Source organism: Haemaphysalis longicornis, unplaced genomic scaffold (genome assembly GCF_048455015.1).
Source record: "Haemaphysalis longicornis isolate Haplotype H1 unplaced genomic scaffold, Haemaphysalis longicornis Haplotype H1 scaffold_1, whole genome shotgun sequence".
Lineage (NCBI taxonomy): Eukaryota > Metazoa > Arthropoda > Arachnida > Ixodida > Ixodidae > Haemaphysalis > Haemaphysalis longicornis.
Window position 1 is genome coordinate 418,177,995 of NW_027526203.1, and position 21,120 is coordinate 418,199,114.

Genomic DNA, 21,120 nt, shown 5'->3' on the forward strand with positions numbered 1-21,120 from the left:
CGCCGTCGGTAAAAAGCGGATATGGAGGAAGCTGCGGCAGCGACCCGGCGAGAGAAACATGAATGTTCAACAGAAAGGTCATCAGCAGATCAACAGAAGGCGTTACTGATAGCGCGTATCGGCGTCTTGTGTTGTAACCAGTCGAGGGATGATCATCATCCATGCCGTCGTCGTCTTGGTTGACTCTGGGTGAATTGATAATGCCCTCGTGCTGTAGCGCCATTTTTGAGTGGTACTTCATGCGAGCACTCGGTATTAGCGTTAGAGGATGCTCCGGTGGAAGGTGATGATCTCGCAGGGGATTCGTCAAGAAGCTAGATGAGCACGGCCAAAGAACCGCTGCCGAAACTCTTTAACTAAAGCAACTGAGTTTCTGAAACGTTCTGAAGCACGTCTTAATAAAAAAACAGCTCTGCAAAAAGCGCATCTTCCAGCGGAGTACCAGCAGCTGTAAATCACAGTATGATTTTATTGACGGTCCCAAAATGTCCAAGGCATCTTGGACTAAGGATGTCTCTCACTGGGTGGAGGCCCTAAGAACATCCTCCTGCTCACCAGCATATTAAATGTGTGTCTATCTCTTTCGGGGGGCAGGTGGTAGTTGGCGTCGTCAGACAGCTTGATATATAAAAATACGGAGTAGTACTAGCTAGTAGCTAGTATTACTAAAAAAGAGACGGTCTTTACAGAAAGATAGGCCATGCCAGTGTGTACTATACCAGGTGTGAGTGTTGATTATTCAACAAAGGCAGCACGGCTCGCACGAACACGGGGCACGAACCCAGCTTGCTTCTACGGCTCGAGAATTTGTTCTTACGACACCGCTGTGATCTGGCGACCGGTTCGCACCTCCCCCTTCCCTTTTTTTTCCCTTTACTTCCCAAACAAAATTGTGCTGTAATAACTCGGGAGGTTTTCACGACGCATACCTTAGTTATGTCTCCTTCGTCATCCAGCACTGTCAGAGCACCGGGTTCTTTAGCCCAAGGCTACGTGTGTGCTAAGCGATGCAAACATGTATGAACCAGGGTACCAGTGGTAGTAGTTTAAAACATTTCGTCCGAGATATATGTTGCGTAATCACGCGCATAAATGGCGATAGCGGTTTAGTACCACGAGAAGCACAGATGAAAATTTGGTCCTAACACCCCAAAACACAGGTACCTAGCTGAAGAGGGCTACGCATTAAAGCGGTACGCCCACATTTTCTTACGGAAGGCAGTTAAAGACCTGTAATTGGGTGGTGGTACCCATGCAAAAACGGCGTCGACCAGTCCTAGGCCTCTATGCCAAATACATACACAGAATGAGACAGGGTGTAGGCAGACCTGCTTCGGGTTGGCAAGCAAAGCCAGCTAACAGCAAACACTCGCCGGTAGAGTGCCGACAGTTGGGAAGACACCGCAATTTAAATGGTCATCTGCAACCGCATGAAACGCATTCTCACTTTTGTCTTCAAGTTGCCTTCATTTTGCAGTGCGTTATTTTTATTGCTCCACATGCGTCTCATTTCTATGTCCCTTTTTTTCGCATTAACTGCACTTGTTGCCGACGCAGCACCCCAGCATCATTCTGGCGTCCCGCTGTGAAGTTGCTCTACGGTAAACAAGCGAGCCTCCTGACGTTCCCCTCGCCTCCCATATTACAAGCTTGGGTTTTTAAACAAAAATCATTCCTACTGACCTTCGGGTTCATTATAAGTGATCTCGACGGTGTCCCGCAATGCTGCATTATTAGCCACTTACGTAACACCGCTCCTCTTCGTAAAACCACTCCTATTTGTAAGACCACTCCTATTTGTAAAAGGGTAAAGGCATAAATTCCACGTACTAACCACCGGGACAAAAAAACAATAATCAGACATCATTGATATTTGGCCTAGTATGTAATGCACCCACCTTAACAAACTCTCGCGTCCTTTTGATAAGACCCTGAGTAGTTCTTAACGCCACATGATTCCCGGGTGTCAAGGTGCAGCCACAGTTGGTAAGAGGGATGTCGATGCTGGCAAAAGGCTATGCTTAGCAGAGGCAGAGGAGGGGGACGGGCTTTGTCTCGTCCTGCTCCCTCGCCATCTACTAGCCGGCTGAGTGCTTTTTTGTTTTGAGGCGGCAAATCCTGCGTAAAAGGAACGGAAGAGGAAGGAGTTCCTTTGTTCCTTGACCCCGCATTCGACCTGCACGTCCGCAACTTTCGTTCGTTGATAAAATCTTCCTTGGGAAAAGGTGGTATAGGTAAAGAAAGAGGAGGCAGGTTGGCGGTCGTCCAAGGAGGCAAAGGAACTTTTGCTTCTACTGCTAGAACGTTTAAGCAATCCGTGCGGGACATTTTCTTTCCTTTTTCACTTCCAAAAGGCAGAAGCTCAGGCTTTTAGATTGCCAACACGAACGTCGCAATAACTTGGAGTCAGTGCCTCGTACTGCTGCAGCAAGCACCTTGTGGTGGTTGTCGCAGCCAACTAAAATTACTGTCATCTCAGTGGTTCCACTACAATATTTTTTGCTGGTCTACGCAGTTTCTTTCTTATCAAGGTTACTGAGACGTGCATTTTTTTTGTTATTTTAGTAAAGTGCCCAAATGAAGCTGTCCTTAATGTTTCATGTTTCAACACATCAATAATCTTAGAAGTTTAATTCATTTAGCAACGAATAAATAAATACACGTGAGTCTAATTTCACACAATGGTGAAAAACTGAAAAATTGTTCGCATTGATTTGCTTATGATAAACATTTTAGTTGTTCAGTGCAGATTTGTTATTTCAGTGAATTCATTCCCACCACCTTAATTAGTGCTTTTCGGCTTATAGCACGCAACTACACATTCTACAATGATGAAACGACATAATTATATCAATCAATTACATCAATTGAAAAAGTGAGATTTCCGGCATTTTAATTCCGGAACTACAGCATAGCTTATTCGCACGAACTGGAAATAGTCGAGAGTACATGCATTGCGCCTCAAAAGTACTTTAGTTTTCTGGAAACATATTTTGCGCTAATGGCTTGAACTTAAGATTCCATGTTCAATAGCGTTACGTGTGCTGAGCGCATCATTTGTTTTTCGAAGTCCAGATTGCAGTGGTCAGTGTATAACTTAACTTTCTTCGGGGAGGCATGCGGTCGAATTTTCGCCGTATACTTCTAGATATTGCGTTGGCCACCTGTGAGGGCGGGAAATGAGGATAACGAACCGGTATCAATAAAAACAAAATACTCTCAAGGAGTGCATGCTTGTGGGCTAGTTGGTACATCGCAACTGTGAAAACACGGCGCTGCTTAGGTTTACGAAGACATAGGAGACAGACGACACACACAGACAGAAGCGCAACTAACAATTGACTTTATTTTCCGAGTTTTTCGAAAAACGGCGAAAGAAGAACACAAAAACGTTGTGTAAAACTTCGTAAACCTAAGCAGCGCAGTGTCTTCACAGTTAAACATATTTTTACACAGGCTTCAACAGATGACGACAATAAGCAGGATAGATCTGCCTAATTTTGGCCGCTTCGTGTGGACATGAAAGCATTCGATACAGACGGTCCCATTATTTTTTTCAGCTTAAGGGAGTGCGTGACCGTTATGGAGCGCATGCCTCTATGCTAAAAAGACATGTAAACCCATTTAGTATGAGGCTAACAATCACGAGCACTAAATACCAAGGTCAACGTTATGCCGTTCACTGGTGAATATCCTTTTAGTGTTTTAGTGTGGATTTATTATTTAGCTTTGCTTTTTTATAACTATGGGATATACACTACGAGTATACAAAGACTGCAATAATCCCTTAGTTTGCCATATTAATATAAAAAACGTTTCCCCACTAAGAAACACCTTTAACTTAGAAAGACAAAACGAACACTGCAGGGGATTGGTACGGAATCAGAATTGAGCTACTCTAAGCGACTCTACGGAATAATTTCGGTGTCCCGCTTACGTCAGTCCTACCACACCACGCGTGGATCTCAGCTAGCTCTTACGTGACGTCTGCATAACGCTACCCGCAAGCCTGGCTTTGAGCTTCATTGTTTAACAAAACTAAATTTCGATACCCGGCGCTGAAACGAATATCTAGCTGGCAACAAGGGTAAAGAACACGGCCGGGGAAGGAGGCCATGGTACGTGTCCTAGAACACCTGTGTGCGACTTGCGCGTGTCAAGTTGCCACACCATCTAAGCCGATGTCACCACCGAAGATACCAGCGCCGCCGGTGGGCAGTACGGGAATGTACACTGGGTACGGTATGCCCACGATGAAGGGCAGAAAGGGCCTCTGGTAGCCGAGGAGCAGCTGGGGCACAAGGATAGACGAGGACGGACCCCGGAGGGGCAGGAAGCCGCCCAAAGTGCTCCCGAATCCTGTTCCGAAGCCAGCTCCGATGCCTGCTCCGATTCCGGCTCCGATGCCGGCTCCGATGCCTGAACCGAAAGGGCCGCCGAACAGGCCGCCGAAGGGGCCCCCTGCGAAGCCTGCTCCCGCCGTCAGGCCGCCGAAAGGGCCGCCCAATCGGACGCCGAAGGGGAGGAAGCCGACGCGTCGGTTGTACACCGGGATCTGCCTCGCCACTCTCGCCGCACCATCCGGGGCTTCTTCGCGAACCCACGTTGAAACGTTCAGCTCTAGGAAAAGGGTAGATGCGTTGTTTCCTGCCGCAGTGGGCAGCCAAAAGGCTTTCGTCACAATTACGACAAGAAAAGTTCGTGCGTCATTTCATCACAAAAGTCAAATAAAAAATTAACATACAGATCAAATTATTCAGGATCAGGATCAGGACCAGGATCAGGATAGATCAGGAGGTCCCCCTGACAGTGTTTACTTCGGGACCTCCTTCTGTACTAACATCAATTGCGCATGTGTACAGCAAACATTTATTGAATAAACCTTGAAACCTTGAAATAAAATTTCAGCTTTAACTATAAGTCCCTGTCCTGCTTTGAGAAGGTTCTTTGTTCAGCGCACTGGCTTCAGGCTTGCCTGCATGTATTCGCAACTCAGGCGTAGTTCAGAAAGGCACGCACTGTGATTTTTAACAGCTACCTTTATGCATTCATTCCTTGAGCATTCTAAAGCTGTCGCTACCAGGCTCTTTTTGTTAAAGAATTGAAAAAAGAACCAATAACAACAAACAAAACACAATAACAAGAAAATAAGATCACGGTTGTTTTTAGACTCAATTTAGCAAGTGCATGTGGCGCCTTCGTTAGAAACTGTTCACCGAATACGGCGCTTGCGCCGTTGGCCACTGCATTACACACACTGGTATGATGAGCAGTGTCCTTTTCGAAACACAGAATAATTAATTAAACAAAAAGATTTCGTGGACATTCTTACTTTCGTGAGGTCGGGTTTGTTCCACAGTAGAGTCGCCCAACTGAAATTTTAACTGAAATGCGGTGTTCTAGAAGGCCGGGCGTCCCGCCAGGTGGACAAGGGTCAGGAGCCCCTCGCACGGGTAAAGGCAGTTTTCCAGACGTGAATTCCCTTTTCAACGGTACGCACTCAACCAGGGACCACTATACCCAATAAAGAAACCGGTGGGTGCCCGGCGGTACACGGATTCCAACCCGGTACCTCCCGCATACGAGGCGAGTGCCGTACCTTTGAGCCATCGCTGCGGCTAAAATAAATCATTGTTGTATTTAAAAAAACTATATTTGATAACTCGCTCAACTCCATTCTCGCCTTCAACAACTTGTTTTTCCCCAAGAGTATCCTAACATAGATACACTTTCAAATTTTAGTCCATGCAACGGTGAGGAGTGAAGTAATTACGGGGGTACCAAAAATAGAGTAATCAATGTGGTAACCCTATGCAAGTATTAGTGCGGAGTGATGAAATGAAATCAGAGGCCTTGTGCAACGGCGTGATCTTGTTTAATGACTGTAGCTTTTGTCGGCGGCCTCCAGTAACCCAAACTGGTCCCTGTGACGTCAGTGAGAGAGTATACGAGAAGGCGGCTGGCCAGTAGCCACTCTTTCATAGCTTTTACTCGTTATCTAGCGAATGTTTTTGAAGCCTACGTTAAAACCAGTGTTGTACACGTTCCTCTAAAATAGGAACGAAAGCTCGTTCCTCGTTCCTTCCCAATTTTGAAACGAGTTCCCGTTACACGTTCCTTTATTGCGAAAGGAACGCGTTCCAGTTCCACTTCGAAAATTGGAACGTGTCGTTACATTAACGTTACAATTAGGTTTTTAAATTAAAATATAGTTGGGGATAATCCTGGCGCAACATTAAGTGAGAAATTTAAAACTCACATCGAACTACGTATATTATACGAATATTAACACCGCCGGCAGCAGATTATCTGGAGATAAAAATGATCAAAAGAAACGCTCCTAGGCGGATTTTTTCAAGGAGAAGCGGACAAACTCCAGGCGGGTCTAGGACATTTCGGTGCAGGATATATCGGTGCGGAAATGTCGGTATACGGACATTTCGGTGTACGGACACGTCGATGTACGGGCGTTTCGGTGCACGGACATTTCTGTGTACGTACATGTCGGTGCGCACACTTTTCGGCGACCAAATTATCCGGTGCTTGCCAGTTTGCGACAGCCGTTATATTTTTATTTCCGCTTAACGTGGGTCATGGACAACAATCTGGAGCAGTGAATTTATTTTTTTATTGATGCCATGTTTGATCTTTGCAAGGTATTTTTAGAAATTCTGCATTTATATATTTTTGTTTAATACCTCTTCCTGGGGACACCTGTTATGCAGCTGATTTAATTCTTCAGCACACGTATTTTTTTTTACGACAGGTTGTTAATTTATGTTCCCTCTTTTTTAGCTAAGACAATAAACCGGTGTTTACGATGGTCTAACGCCTTTTTTGTATTTTTTTAAAATTACACACCCTCAAATTACATGAATTACATGCACACTCTCAATATTCAAAAAGTAAGAAACATTAGCTAGCCCACCAGAATGCAGAAAATCTTGTGAAGAGTATTACGTAGGCTGGGCTGCCTTGCTAAAATTAATTTGCGAACACTGGTCTAGGATATTGTTGTGGAGGAAGAACGGGCCTTTTTGAAAACAGACGCAGCTTCTATATCTCCTAAATGTTGATGAAGCGCGTGCGGGTTGTACATACTAATACCACCCATTCTGTTCGGGAAAACTACCCTCCATTTTATGTTTACATGCTTACATTCACCGCATTTTAATTCTTTGTCCTAGCACCCTCCCCTCAACCCCCCCCCCAACGCACACACACACACACACACTCCCGCCTTTACGCTTGAATATGGACCATATTAATTTTTCAGTCATATTCTTTTCAGTTTCCCCTGAAAATCTTACAGGCCTGGCGGAGTTCACGGTCTCCGAAGCATCACCTCAGGGATACAGGAAACAGCTTTACATTCACCATGAGCTCACAAAACCTCTATAATGTGCAACAAAAAGCCACCCAAAAAGCCGCTGAGGACACAATGGCCACTTTCGTTGGGCCCTGTCTCCCCCCTCGAGGAACAAACTTGCTGGCGACACCCTTCCGCGCTTCCCGGTCATACCGACGGCGCCATCTCTCCAGGAATCGCTCTTTCTTCGCCTTCAGTCGCCCCATTGGAAATTAACTCTTCCAGTCGCGCATATCATGGACAACCCAGGCATACATCGCTTTCTTCCATTATTAGGAGAAAAAACATGAATAGGCTGGTGTGACGAGGGCAGTAACACTCGTCTTCAAGCTTTCGAAGTGACACCCCTCTCTCTCTACCAAGGGGGCTGGTAGCCGGCGGGGCTCAGCCTTCCCCTCCCCAAACTAACGCCACCGTAAGTGCGATCGTTGGTTGGTTAGTTTTAAGTAGAGCCGACACCGAATGCAACGGAGACGAGATTAATTGAGAAAATAATTAAAACGGAATGCACATGCGCCTAATCGACCTCGTTTTTCTGTTTTTTTTTTTTTTTGCGGAAGTTTTGCTTTGGGGGGGGGGGGGGAGGAATGGACTAAAAGCAGCAGCGTCTTGCATCGTTGGGGGAAGTGAAAGCAAAGCTCTTTGGTAACACTTAAAATATTAGAGCTGTTCACTTGAATGTTAAATTAAAGAAAAAGGTTGAACGGACGCAAATTAACCAGGTTGATTTTTACCATCTACTACAGAAATTGGGTTTTACGTGGCAATGCTCCGCCAGGGTTTAGCGTTCGTTTCCACGCACGGCGGCGCAAGCACAAGTCTCGAACGTAAAATTATATCAAGTCACGAAATTACATTATTAAAGCTAAAATGTTCCAAGAACGCCTGAGACATCCCGTGACTCAAAATGTCCGCACCGAAACGTCCTGCACCGAAATGTCGAACACCGAAATGTCCGGATCCCGTCTTAGACAATCTTTCCCCGCGAGGGAACAATTCTATCGGCCACACGCGCATCCTGGCCTCCCCATACAAACGATGGGTGAAAAGAATTCTCGTGGCTACGCTATTCACCCGTCGAACGCCACGTAAGCTCAACCAGCATGAAAGCAAGCACAAGCTGCGGTTTGCTGCGTGGTTATTCTTCTGCCTTTGACCTTCGAGGAAGCACGTACGGCTGAAGAGATACGCAGTAGCGACTTGTAGATTTTTGTACTCTAGCCTTGGCATCAAAAACAGCCAAATCCTAACGATGTAACGGCAGGAACGCCATTCCTGCCGTTCCTTCAAAAACCTAACGAGTTACCGTTACAGTTCCACCGACCATTAATGGAATGGTGGCGTTCCTCCGTTCCTCCAAAAAGGAACTAGCTCCAGGAACGCCGTTCCTTGTAACGCCGTTCCGTACAACACTGGTTAAAACTGACGTAATTTTATACTTGCATGACAATGTTTCAGATGAACCAAACTTTGTTTCGTCTTCACAGCCCCTTAAATGCCTCAAACTAGGTTTTATCACGAAAATACTCACGGAAGTCGTATTAAATCCTGTAATTTCCTTCTTTCGGCCTTCTGTGTCTGGGCTAAATCAATTTTAAAACTCCTGAATTAGCTCCAGCATAAGCTATGTCCGTGTGCCCATCCTCTACAAGTCGTTTTCAGTAACTGCGGTGGAGTTACAGCCCAGTGCCGAAAAAACCCGCTGCCTGTCATTGATTTTTATACTATATCATAATAATACACAAGACAGAAGCTGCAATTTTTTGGGGGCGTAGATGATGTAGTATGCCTGGCTCCATCTAATATATACAGGTACGTAACGAAATCCCTCCTTCACGTCTTGAACCTGCCCCTACAGATCGCCGCTTTGGCAAACGGCGTTGTACTGCTAGGCACAAGGTCGAGGGTTCGATTCCCGGTAGCGGGTGTTCTTTTTCTGGTCTAACGAACGTGTGAGTCATAGTTCGTGCACTGCAAAGTAACCTAAATAGTCTCAATCAATCCGCAGCTACCTTCTATGGCGTGCCTTGGAGGGCAGATGTATCCTCTACGCGTAACCCCCCAGATGCTGCAGGTATCACATCAGGATAAGGCCACTGTAGTAACCGTAGAGGAAGCGGATTCTTCCAACGTCCACACTGCATCACAAATTTCTCTCCTAGCTTGAGGCCAAATGACTAGGAGGGAGACTGCAGAGTAGTGAAGACGCCGGATGCCTCCTCAGTGAGATCAGAAAGAGCGGGAATGAGATGTTTTGGCACGATGGTAAAAAACCTGCCCCTTTGTAAACTCGAACATTGTATTATTAGATATTGGGTCATGGAGAAGCGCAGTTAGCATGCACCAAATGTAGTAGCAAAAGGAGTGCTCTGCCCTAATTAGACCAAGTGAATGTGGTTGTCAAGCCCCACGGGTGACGGGTTGTGTGTGTGCGTGTGTGTGTGTGCGTGTGTGCGTGTGTGTGTGTGTGTGTGGGTGTGTGGGTGTGTGCGTGTGTGTGTGTGTGTGTGTGCGCGCGTGTGTGTGCGTGCGTGTGTGTGTGTGTGTGTGTGTGTGTGTGTGTGTGTGTGTGTGTGTGTGTGTGTGTGTGTGTGTGTGTGTGTGTGTGTGTGTGTGTGTGTGTGTGTGTGTGTGTGTGTGTGTACCGGAATGCGTGCATGCGCGCGTGTGTTTCTTGGCAGCGGCTTTGGCAATCGGCCGCCAAATAGACAAACAAATCTCGCCAACGTCGTAAGGACCTGTCGAGTCACCACTGGGGAGTCACTACTGGTGAGTCACTACTGGTGAGTCACCACTGCTTCATCTGCTTTCCTTAAAATGTAGTTCAGTTGTTGGAAGTTCGCGTTAAAATCACCATCATTGTCATGACTAAAGCAGTGTCTTGAATGAACCAAACCTGTATTCTATCTTCGCGTAACCTCTAACAAGACAATGATGCAATGATGCAATGATGCATGCAAGCTGGTGGTGCATTCGTAATACACCGGGAAGATCAGTCATAACGGTGTTAAAAAGAAAAGAACTTAGCTACCACGCTTCCCCGCGGACCTCCCTGCTACACTTTAAGTTTCGCGTTTTCCCCTTCATACGGTCGAAACAAATATCTGCCCTGCAAAAATGCTGCCGCCTACTGCAGAGCTTTCTTTACCCGTTCCCCCAATTCGAAGCTAGCCGAGTAACATGTGAGGACGAATTACAATGTCGTATGCTCTTTTAATATGAAGCAAGATCCCAAGAATTCCCTGTTGCAAATTCATTCGTGTTCCGCTTGAATCACAATGTCGAGTATCGCGTCCATAGTTGAACTGCGCTTGCAAAACCCTCCGATACTATCAGTTCAAGATAGCGCGTTTTTGTCCCACCATTAATGCCTCGAGGCGCTTATGTTTTCCATGACCTAACATAAGCAAATTGTGAGGTGTACGGAACGAAAAGAGTTCATAGACAAGGGTTCCTGCCGGGATTTTGCAAAGAGACCTGCTTGGCAGCCTTCCAAGCTGAAGCAAGTAATTATGAATCCGTCTAAGTACTTTCGTGCCAGAAGGCCGATTATTTTTGCAGAAACATATGCCACCTCTTCTTGTCCTGGCACTGTCTCATTATGGCAAAAGGCTAAATGACATGTTGATTCATGTAGATTATATCGTTCATCAAGTAGTGGTTGCTGTTGAACCAATTTAAAGGAAAATAGAAATTGAAGAACGGAAATATATATTCTGATCCTAGACTTGTTAATTGACTTTACCTGCGTGGGTGATTAGATCTCAGAACATGTGCAGCTTTCCCGCTCATGGCAATCCTTTAAACAGTGATTACTCTGCAATTTTTTCGCGAAATGAAAAGTTCTTTTGCACAGCTAATATTTAGGGTGAATACTTGCTTTGTGCACAGTTTCAAGTCGCGCAAGTTGCGCGACTGGGTTCCTGAGCCATGGGAACTATCCCATAGAAATGCATGAGGAGTTAGATTTGACAGCGAATTACACAAAAAAATATTCAGAAACCTGAAATGTATTTTTAGAGTTTTAATCTTCACGTTGACTTCTACCTTTATGCCAAATATCATTTTCCTAAAGTGGTGTTTCTAGGTTCCCGAAAGGTTGTAATTTTGAGCGAGAAAGCTGGGTCTGATTTAGCAGCAATCGACATCTCCCAGCATTTCCGTGCTGAATCATGTGCACTTAATGCCTTCTTCCGTGTAACCGGAAACTGCAAAAGCGAAAAACGTTCCACAGACTTTACTGCGGCGTAAACAAAGCAAATTTAGTTCATTTATATTAATTTTCTTTAATTTATTGAATACCTGTTCAAATTGTTGTAGGTTCTCTGATTTTTTAGTTCTATAAGTATTAAGCGTTCTGGTCTGCAACTACTGAAACACTGCCCGGATTGGCTATCACACACATTAGGAATTCTGCGTGAAATTGTCCCCAATTCGCCATATTTGTACATTTCGGATTTGATAGAGTGGTGGCTACTATAAAACCCAGTCACAGACGCCTTTGTTAGTGGCGGAGAATTCTCAGAGAATTCTCAGAGAGAAGGAATGCTTATCTGTGAAAATATTACTGCAGCTTCTGGGCGTGCCAGAGTTACTTGAAATTGCAGACACAATTAAAAGAACGAACAGTGAGCTCAGTGTGAAAGTATTAAAAGACAACACGCGGTCTGTTCACATAAGGTACCAATTAAAAATAACATGTGGCTGTGACCTATTTTGAGAATTTTTCTATTGATAAGTTAGAATGCCCCTTCTTATGCGAATGGCGCGACCGAGAAATGTTCTTGGTGATCCAAGCTTTTCAGATACTGCAACGTGGTCAAGGAAGCCGCAGCAATGAAGTGGGAGACATTCGCTGCGATGCAAGGAGTAAAGTTACAGGTGAGATAGAATCCAAGATTTTTTAGATATTGCTTAAACATGGTGATGTGCAAGAAAACAGAGACTATCGTGGGTAATTAGTAAGCGAATGATTGACTTAATACTTACCGGATGTCAAGGCTGGATTGGCTTTCAGCATTGGAACGTTGGTGGCAAAGCTGATTCCAGCAATGAACAGGAGCCTGTACCGATCAGTCAGGGTAAACATTGCGGCGCATCCAAGTTTGCAGGCCTCAAGTTGTTCGGTGTCATTCGGCTTCGACTCTCGAGGTTTAGATCGGTCAGATGCAGGTGAGCCGCGTGAAAGCGGAGCACGAGCTTTGACTCCCGAGAACAGCTTGACACGGGCAGGTGGTGCCGCGAACTCAATTCTAAGCGACTGTGTGTCGCCTGTGTCAAGAATACACGCCTGGCCGACCTCCTTCCATTCGTGTCGGCGTCAGCAAGCATGGCTTGGGTTTTCCACTGATTCTAAAGCGACGTTGTGTCCTTTCTCGTATTGTATTACTCAAGTGGCACGAAAAATATTGACGAGTAACATTTCGACTTCCATCTTCCATTCCACCACACCCCCTTTATTTACTGAAAAAAGAAACAGTGCATCATGCATCACCGTTATGGTGATTTATCTTAATGTCTGATCACCTTGGTCTCGTTTGGCGCGTAGGACTCTCACAGCAACTCAAATAATCAAATGAATTGTTACAAATGTAGACGTTTCTACGCAACAATAAGAATTAGAATACAAAAGCAAACAAAACCTATCCATGGCGCCAACCTAAAGTAAATTGGCTGCGCATTGCTAGAAACATTTGCATAGGGAAGTTCGAGGAAAATATATAGAGCGGGTTCTGCGCAACATATCTTAGTGCACGGTCTGGGTCCTCGTTTTTCGTGCGGTGAAGATCCCGGTACATGAACAGTGGGAACACTAAATGAGCCCAGGATGTGCCAGAGGACTTCGTAATGCTATAGAGGCTAAAGAACGGGGCAGAGATGGTCACTGAAAGGGTACCTACGTAAGCCGCATATGGTGGGGCTAGTGTTGCTCCAGCAACTTCGGACATGGGAGAGTTGGGGACCAAGTGAGGGAGGGCACAGGCCCCGCGCAATACGCGCATGCCCCGAAACAGGATGGAAGGGAATGAATAGTCAACGCTATGTCGCGATTCCTTAGAGTGGGTCTTTTAATACTGGTGTTCTATATTTAAATAAAGTGGCTGGCGATTACGATACTCCCTAAGGCGATATTTGGGCGCAGCACCAGTGCGCTGAGGCAGCACTCACTCGCGGGTTCTCCCGATGGCAGCGATGATGAGCCTCTATGTCGGCGGCGTGAAGTGCGTCTCAGGAAGGGACCGCGAACTGCGTCTTAAGCGAACACTTAAGCGAACGCCAAGCGTCGCGCTGTCGAGCGCCTCGTGTGGACACAGCATACTGCCCCCCTCGTGGGTGCATTCCTGTATTGTTAAGCGGCGTAAAATTATCACGCAACACTATCACTCTCTGTAACGTATCGCGGACACTCAATAAAGCTCAATACTTAGAGTTACACCTCTAATAGGGTGAGGAGGGCTGAACTTTGCTCTTTTGGAAATTCTTGATTATCTCGTATAGGCCCGTTCATATATCAAACTGGTTTTTGCTGATACGTCAAACATTTCCCAATGTCTACAAATCAGTTTTAGAGTTTATTCTATACACCAACTGATGGGTGGATCTCGATATGGGGCCCAATTACCCGTTTTTACGGTTTCCTAAATATGGGTTAGAACCGTTGATATTAACACCCTTGGACATAGCCAGGAGTTACCGCTAGCCCATCGTAGCTAAAAGATATTAAGAACAGGTTCAACAAATTATGGCCTAGCCTAGGCATCTATGCTTTTGAACCTAAGTTTCGCTTGTTGTGAACACTGAGACGGACACGGGAAAAAAACGTAGACTTTCACGAGAAGACGGCGCCGTCTTCTCTTGAAAGTCTACTTTTTTTCCCGTGTCCGCCTCAGTGTTCACAACAAGCGCAACTTACGTTCAAAAGCATGTTACACCAACTAGCCCGACATCAAGCTTTTCTGAACTAAGCATCTACTTCGTTCTTCACCCGTCTTACACTAATGCAAAGCGAAAATTTGACGCCCACGAGAAATACAGCCGCATGGCTGTAAAGAAAAGCTATAAAGCTTTCTCAGAAATTTCGCTATTGAAAAATTCGTCCTTGTCTGAGTTGTTGATTAATTCGCTCTCACGCTACAAACGGCCGGCCTCCTCAAAAGCTCAGATGGCAGAGAGACTGGGCTAGATAAGCGGTGGGTCCCGGGTTAGAATCCTGGACCAGGACGAACTTTTCTTCAACTATGAAGTTTCTGAGAAAGCTGTACAGCCTCCCGTGCAGCCGTACGGTTGCATTTCGTGTGAATGTTAAAGTTTTCCTTCGCGGAAACTTATCCCGCCTTGGCAACTTTCCCTAATAATTAGTCAAAAAAAGACAAATGAAAAGCCCCACTGTAACCTGTCAGAATAAGTGGCTGGCGGATACTTCGTGTGACAGCGTTATAATATTAAAAACACAATTTTACGAACGTGTGTACAGTGTAACCGCAAAAAGTGAAAACAGGCAAGAAGAGAATAATTCAACATCTCCCTGTATGCTTCAACCATGCCACGGCAATTTCGCTCTTATGAAAGGTTGTAAACAATATGAAAAGCAATTTCGCGGTTGAAGGCACGGAGATGGTGGAAGGAGGGGAGAGGGAAATGGATTTTCAGTCAAGACAGCATTTCCGAAATGTACCATGTATGTCTGCATTCCAGGCTTCCGCAATAACGGACATTGCTTTCTTCTTCTGCCAGCGTGCTGCGTTTTCGTCAAGTCAAAAATGCTTCTTCCTGGCGATGCTTGTCGGGGGCCCTAACCCTGTTCGCTGCGGGATGAGGGCCTTGTGGGCGGTGTCAGCGCATAGGTCCTGCCGAGACCCAGCTCGGTGGCTCTCTGCACGACGCGCTCCTTGCCGATGCGTAGGCGCCGCGTTGGCTGGCCCTTAGGCCTAACGCGCACGGCTGTCTTAGCGTCACTGTGTAAGTAGAACGCGGCCTCGTTGTTCCCGACGCCTCCAAAATCCAGCTCACCTCCGTCACCACCGATGTCGATAATGCCCGGGCCGTCGATGTCGTAGCCTCCACCGTCGTCCACCACCACCACTGTACCGTCGTCCACTGGCACGTATACTGGCACGTATACGTACTGGATGCCGCCGAATCCACCCCCATACATGCCGTCCAGAATTCTGCTGTAGAGGGTTGTGGTCAAGGCGTTCAGGCCTCCTCCGAAGCCTCCCCCACCGAAGCCTCCACCCCCGTAGCCCCCACCCCCGTAGCCCCCACCCCCGTAGCCCCTGTAACCGCCGCCGAATCCTCGATAGGCACCAGAGGATCCCATTCGCCGGTAGCCTCCTCCGAATCCTCCCCTGTAGCCACCGCGGTAGCCACCCCGCATCATGCCGTAAGTTCGCTTGGATATGTGGTGCGAGTCAGCGGACGAAACTGCAAACGCCACAGAGCAGCACGTGTCGAGGTTACTGCACATGGTTTATAAAGTACCAACAGTGGCTGAGAATCAAAAACTATTAAGCGAAAAATTACTTGCGCCCTTACCAGTGTGGAAGACCCCGCAAGTCAAGAGCATAATTTTTAGCCAAGCCATCTTTGCGTGAACGTGGTGAGTACCGCTCGGGAAAGGTATAAACTTGTCTTTCAAAATGGCGTGACAAAAGTGGCTTGCATTCAAGCCAGCTGTACACGTACGAAGATGTTGCGTGCCTCTGTAGGATGCATGAGGCTCGCAACGTTTCGTGTTTTTTTTTTCTCGCCAGTTCCACTCTGGAGGTGAGCGCTTTTTTTAGCGCAGAAAGGTGCGGACAGGCTTGCTGTAACGGAAATGACGGCATCTTGAGCTGCTAACTCTAGTGCAGAAAACAGTGCGAAATGGCGACATACGGGGTCTTGAAACAGTGTGACTGGGCCCATAGCCACGACAAGCCGCTTGAGCACTTTTTTGGGCGATGAGAAAGCATAGTGGCTAGTGAATACTCTTCAGGGCAATACATCGGTTGGCACCAAATATGGAACGAAGTTCTCCAGTTTGTGTTGAGTGAGTGAGTGAGTGAGTGAGTGAGTGAGTGAGTGAGTGAGTGAGTGAGTGAGTGAGTGAGTGAGTGAGTGAGTGAGTGAGTGAGTGAGTGAGTGAGTGAGTGAGTGAGTGAGTAAAACGTTTAAACTGAAAATAACTTATGAATGACTGTTTAGGCAGAAAACTTTTCGGTTGTTATGGAGGTCGAGTGCGGCATTAGATACAAACGCTGTTTCTCTTTCATGGTGTTGAGGCGAGCTGTCCAGCTAAAACATTGTTACTATCCCCGCGTCTCTTGTACTGTTTCAACGTGTAGGTGATTATGTTAACGAACCATTGAACCCTGTTTACACATAAACACCGTTCGCAGACAAATATATACAAGTTTCGAAGGCCTACAACTTCAATATACTTTTAATAATTTCAATATTTTAATATTTTTCAATATATTTGCGCCGCACCGCGTTTCGGTTCGGCGCAAACCGGCCCAGTTTCTATGCAGGCCAAACGAAACACAGATGCTCAAGACGGGGGTCTCAATACTGATACTGCTTCTTCCTGCTTTTTGCAGCTAGGCCCTCCTTTTTTTCTGGGTTTAATTCATTTTTAATCTAGAGCACTGTTTTGATAAGTTTTGTCTGCGTGCTCACGAATCAGGACCCGGTTCTTGAGCAAAGCGTGAATGTCGAAAATTTGTTGAATCTTTCTTGCACCCAGGTTGTACTCCGCACTATCACATCGCAAGCTTATATGCGTGTATCAACCCTTTAAATAAACCAGCTGCAAGTTCGCGACATTGGTATGGCTTGTTTCTTTACTCGTCCCCGTCGATCGTTTAAAGGGACACTGAAGTGATATGTAAACATTGCGGGATAACTAGCGCAAATTGTAGTCCGGAGTCCCCAGGCCATGTTTCGACCACTCTAGGCGCGTTTACGCGATTTTATTTAGTAGAAAAACTAATTCGAAAACGCTGTCCTCCTCTCTTTACGCTCGCCCATTTTCTGTGGCGTTTTCGTGTGACGTCAGGAGGGGATGAGCTGGCAATTGGCTGCGCCACGGCTGCGCTACTGCACGGCTCCCCGGCCGACAGAGCCAGTCGGCCCAGCGTTTCGTCCGCCGGCCGCCGGCGGGTCGTCGCAATCAAGGAGGTTAAAAAAAAATGCTTGGTCGCAATTCGTTCGCTTAGTTGAAACGAAGCCAGGACACGTTTGTGAATGGAAGAATGTGCCTTTCTTTACTTGGTTTGTTTGTACACTGTATCTAGCTCCAAGTCAAGGTCGCTTCACACAAGCGCTGCACATGCGACGCTTCGCTGACTGGTACGCCAGCAGGAAAATATAAGGCCTCTTGAAGGCGGGAGAAGAGTCAGCGAAGTCAATATAGGTACTAAGCAAATAAAATCAACTGATATTTTTACCGTACAGCGTAAAACTAGGGCGCGGGAAGCACGTTTTTGCGCTGGGCGAACAAGCACAGCGGTCAGCAGCACGACTACGCATCTGCGAACGCTTTTCCGTCTACGAAATGCAATTGCTAGACGTAAGCTACTGTGGAAACTCGGGCGACGCTTACTGCACGATCGCAGTACAACAAATAGTCACCTAAGCGGCTTGAAATGCCAAAACTAAATAAAAGTGTAAACCGGTTGTACAATATATACCCTATATTAGCAAGACATTGGCGTCCCGCTCCGTGGCCTAGCGGTCTGAGGCTCTAGGAATTCACGGCAAATGTTTTGCGAGTCACGAGTTCGAATCCCCGCGGGTACGTGCTTTTTTTTTTTTTTTTGTAAGTTAACTTTTTTGTTTTCCGCCGATGTTTTCTATATTGAGTTCACTTTTTTTGGGGCCGCAACGTTCATGGCTACACGAACTAGTTCACAAAACGCGCGCAGGCTGGCACTGGCGCGCTAGCGAGTTCTCGTTGGCGTGCTGTTGCCATAAGCACCGACTGCTTGCAGGCAGTGGGCACAGGCCAGAATCAACAGACCCTTGGCCTGGTGCGAACACGCTTTTTACGATACAGGCATGAGGGAGGCAAGCTCCAAATATGGGGGAAAAGCGCATGACATTTGGGCGTCTGCTGGTACGGAGGGCGTTCATGCACTGCGTAGGTCTCGGCTAGTGAATGCTACGACTACAAGCCGTCCTGGGAGGCTTATCTTGTGCATTTTACAGCCGACAACATGGCAGAAGCGCGGTACGATGATTACTGAGATATTGAGAATGCCCATCCAACAAAGCCATTGGTTATGTTTTACAGAACCGAAACCGAAACCGAAACTTGTGTGATTGCTAACCTTGGGCATCGTCCAATCACGGCGCCCCTCCTCTCAACGTCACAGCCTTAGTTGGTGCGGCCGCCGCAAACCGCGCATGGTAGTTTTTCTTCTTTCGCGCTTTGTAAAATAATTACCCATTTGTCAACCGGATAAACGATGAAAAGTGTGCTAATTTGAGCCAGTCTACGCAGTGCAAGCAAAAACGGGAGCTTGACAAATTCACTTCAGTGTCCCTTTAAGTATGCAGCGTACGCTAAATTTAAATGCACCGTATGCTCGTCCTTGGTCGCTACGAGCCACTGCTGCCAGTTTGAAGACGCCGAAGGCTATGCCCCGCCCCGATCTGCTCATGCTGCAGGAACGTATATGACTGCTGCCGCACATTAAAAAGAAAACACGTTTGCCATTTTCACTCACCTTGCAGTGAAAGGTAGCAAAATAGAATGCAAGACATGCAGGGCTGCGCGGGTGGTAAATTTCCTGCGGTTTATGGAGACACTTCCGTCGAGGATTAGACCTGAACTCAGGCCACGCTTCGCACCTTTCATTAAGTTCATATTAACGCTGTGGCTTGTAGAGCTACGGAGGCAGTTTGTGGGCAAGTTACCGTGGTTGTAGGTTTAGATGAAAACAAAAAAAAGAGGGAAGGGGGGAGGGAGGGCTAAGCTGTAGCCCCGATCACGATCATGAAGCAATTTCCATTTATGGAAACGTCTTCCCCACTCAGGGATCTTTCTCAACCACAACGAAACTAAAGGGCTAATAAGTGCTTTCAAAGGGGCAAAGTAGGCCACTCGCTTGGCCGAGCATACAATGTGGCTCCAGTAATGGGGTTTGTGACTGTAATATTGCGCAATAAGAGCATGTATTACGTTTTGCATTATGGTGTCACACTGCGGATTGAAGTTACATGTGCCTGGAGTGAAGTTCCAATGTCTGGCAGCGCTATTCATTAAATTTTCCTTCTGAACACAGCGACGGGATACGCAAGAATTTTTTCTTTGATCGCGTAGCAGCAATAAACTCCGGACGGCTGGATCACCGCAGGACTTGACGGGTTTATTTGGTTGGAGTAATATGATGAACTTTCACGCGCCAGTCATACGTTTTGTCTTTAAAAGTTGCCGCAAACCTTTATAACTAAGCGCACGTGGCGCCATATTTTCTGTTTATATCTTCTCCATCATGCACGAGAGCCCATTGCGCCGTGAACAGAGACAAGCGAGCTTTGCGCTCCCGAAAATTGGTGACGTCGAAGTTGGAAGTGCGTGCAAAAGGGTCTCACACGTAGTTCAGTAATTTCACCAGTTTGATGTATTTTACAAGCCGATTTTTATTTTATCCTTGTTTCCTCTAATCGCAGATTTACCCGACAAGTACTGTCATTTAGTTGCCGCAGGGGGCGCAGGGGTAGCGCCTGCCGGTTGAACCGGGTTCACGTAAACGGGATTGATGACGAATCTGTACGGATAATAGCCGTACGCGTAAGTGTAGTACGGGTAATAGTAGTAGAAAGGCGAGTACAATCCGTAGTAGCCGTAGAGGCCAGAGTACGCGGCGTAGGGCCACGCGAGCCAGCTAAGAGCCAACAAAGGCCAAATGAAACGCTTTTTTCGTTTTAACACCGCGTTCCCGGCCTCTCTTCTGGAGCGATTCCTTCCCACCTCGGAAGAGGCTCCCCCATAATCTTCCGACTGGCTATTTGGTGGTGCCTTCAAGTATTTTTCAGGAGGAAAATCCATCGCTTTTACGTAACTGACGAAAAAACGGTAGGATAGCTCTTTTTCTAAGTAGGCTGTTTCGGTAAGTTTTGACCTCCTTATCAAGGGATGCATCTCAGAGCCGCGGACAGTTATTGGGACTATCTTGCGGAGTTCTGGTGGGTTCGCGTCAGCTTGAAACCTCCCATTCTTTGAAGCTGTAGGTGTCCTCACCAAACCACCGCCTTGCTGCAGGTCTGAAAGGGGAGAAAAAAGCAACAGAAACAAAAACTTCCTCGGAGTTATATACTACACATGCGTTGAATTCAGCTGTGCGCGAGTTCAGGGAACATATAAGGCTGAATTCCGTATTTTTAGTGAGTGCGAAGCTGGGAGATACGTAAGTGCTCGTCGTACTGTATAATTATGGGGTCCCGGCTAACGCGCCTGTTTTGCGTTAAACGTCCACTTGCACTAAACGGGAGCTGCGTGAAACCACTAGAATGTGAGAAAGGAAAGAAAAATGAGGAGAAGAAGGGAATCCCAAGAGGGCCCATGATCATACCTAAGCTCTATCGTCATCTTCTCTTTTCTTTCTCCCGTATGATCAAACTTTTTTTTGTGTCGTGCAAGCTAATAAGCGTATTAATACAGCTCTAGACCCTAAGAAATCGCCGCTGGTAGGCTTAACCACCATGCTCTAGAACGGGCAATCAGCGGGCCCAAATATGCGAAATTGGCGAATGACAAGGCCAAT

General features: G+C 46.6%; 1 protein-coding gene across 1 annotated transcript; it reads right to left on the bottom strand.

Annotated features, from left to right (window-relative positions):
* Positions 1–3,399: 3,399 nt before the first annotated feature.
* LOC144172675 (uncharacterized) lies at positions 3,400–12,492 on the bottom strand. Its single transcript, XM_077701315.1, has 2 exons — positions 12,359–12,492; positions 3,400–4,620 (listed from the first exon to the last, which is right to left on the bottom strand). The coding sequence occupies exons 1-2, from the start codon at positions 12,456–12,458 to the stop codon at positions 4,157–4,159; spliced, it is 564 nt and encodes a 187-aa protein (XP_077557441.1). The 5' UTR covers positions 12,459–12,492; the 3' UTR covers positions 3,400–4,156.
* Positions 12,493–21,120: the final 8,628 nt, after the last annotated feature.

Bases quoted from the DNA above. Each gene is read 5' to 3' on its own strand.
- LOC144172675 (XM_077701315.1), bottom strand. From the start codon at position 12,458: ATGTTTACCCTGACTGATCGGTACAGGCTCCTGTTCATTGCTGGAATC. The intron at 4,621-12,358 runs GTAAGTATTAAG...CCCTTTTCCTAG, and splicing joins CAATCCAGCCTTGACATCCG to AGCTGAACGTTTCAACGTGG.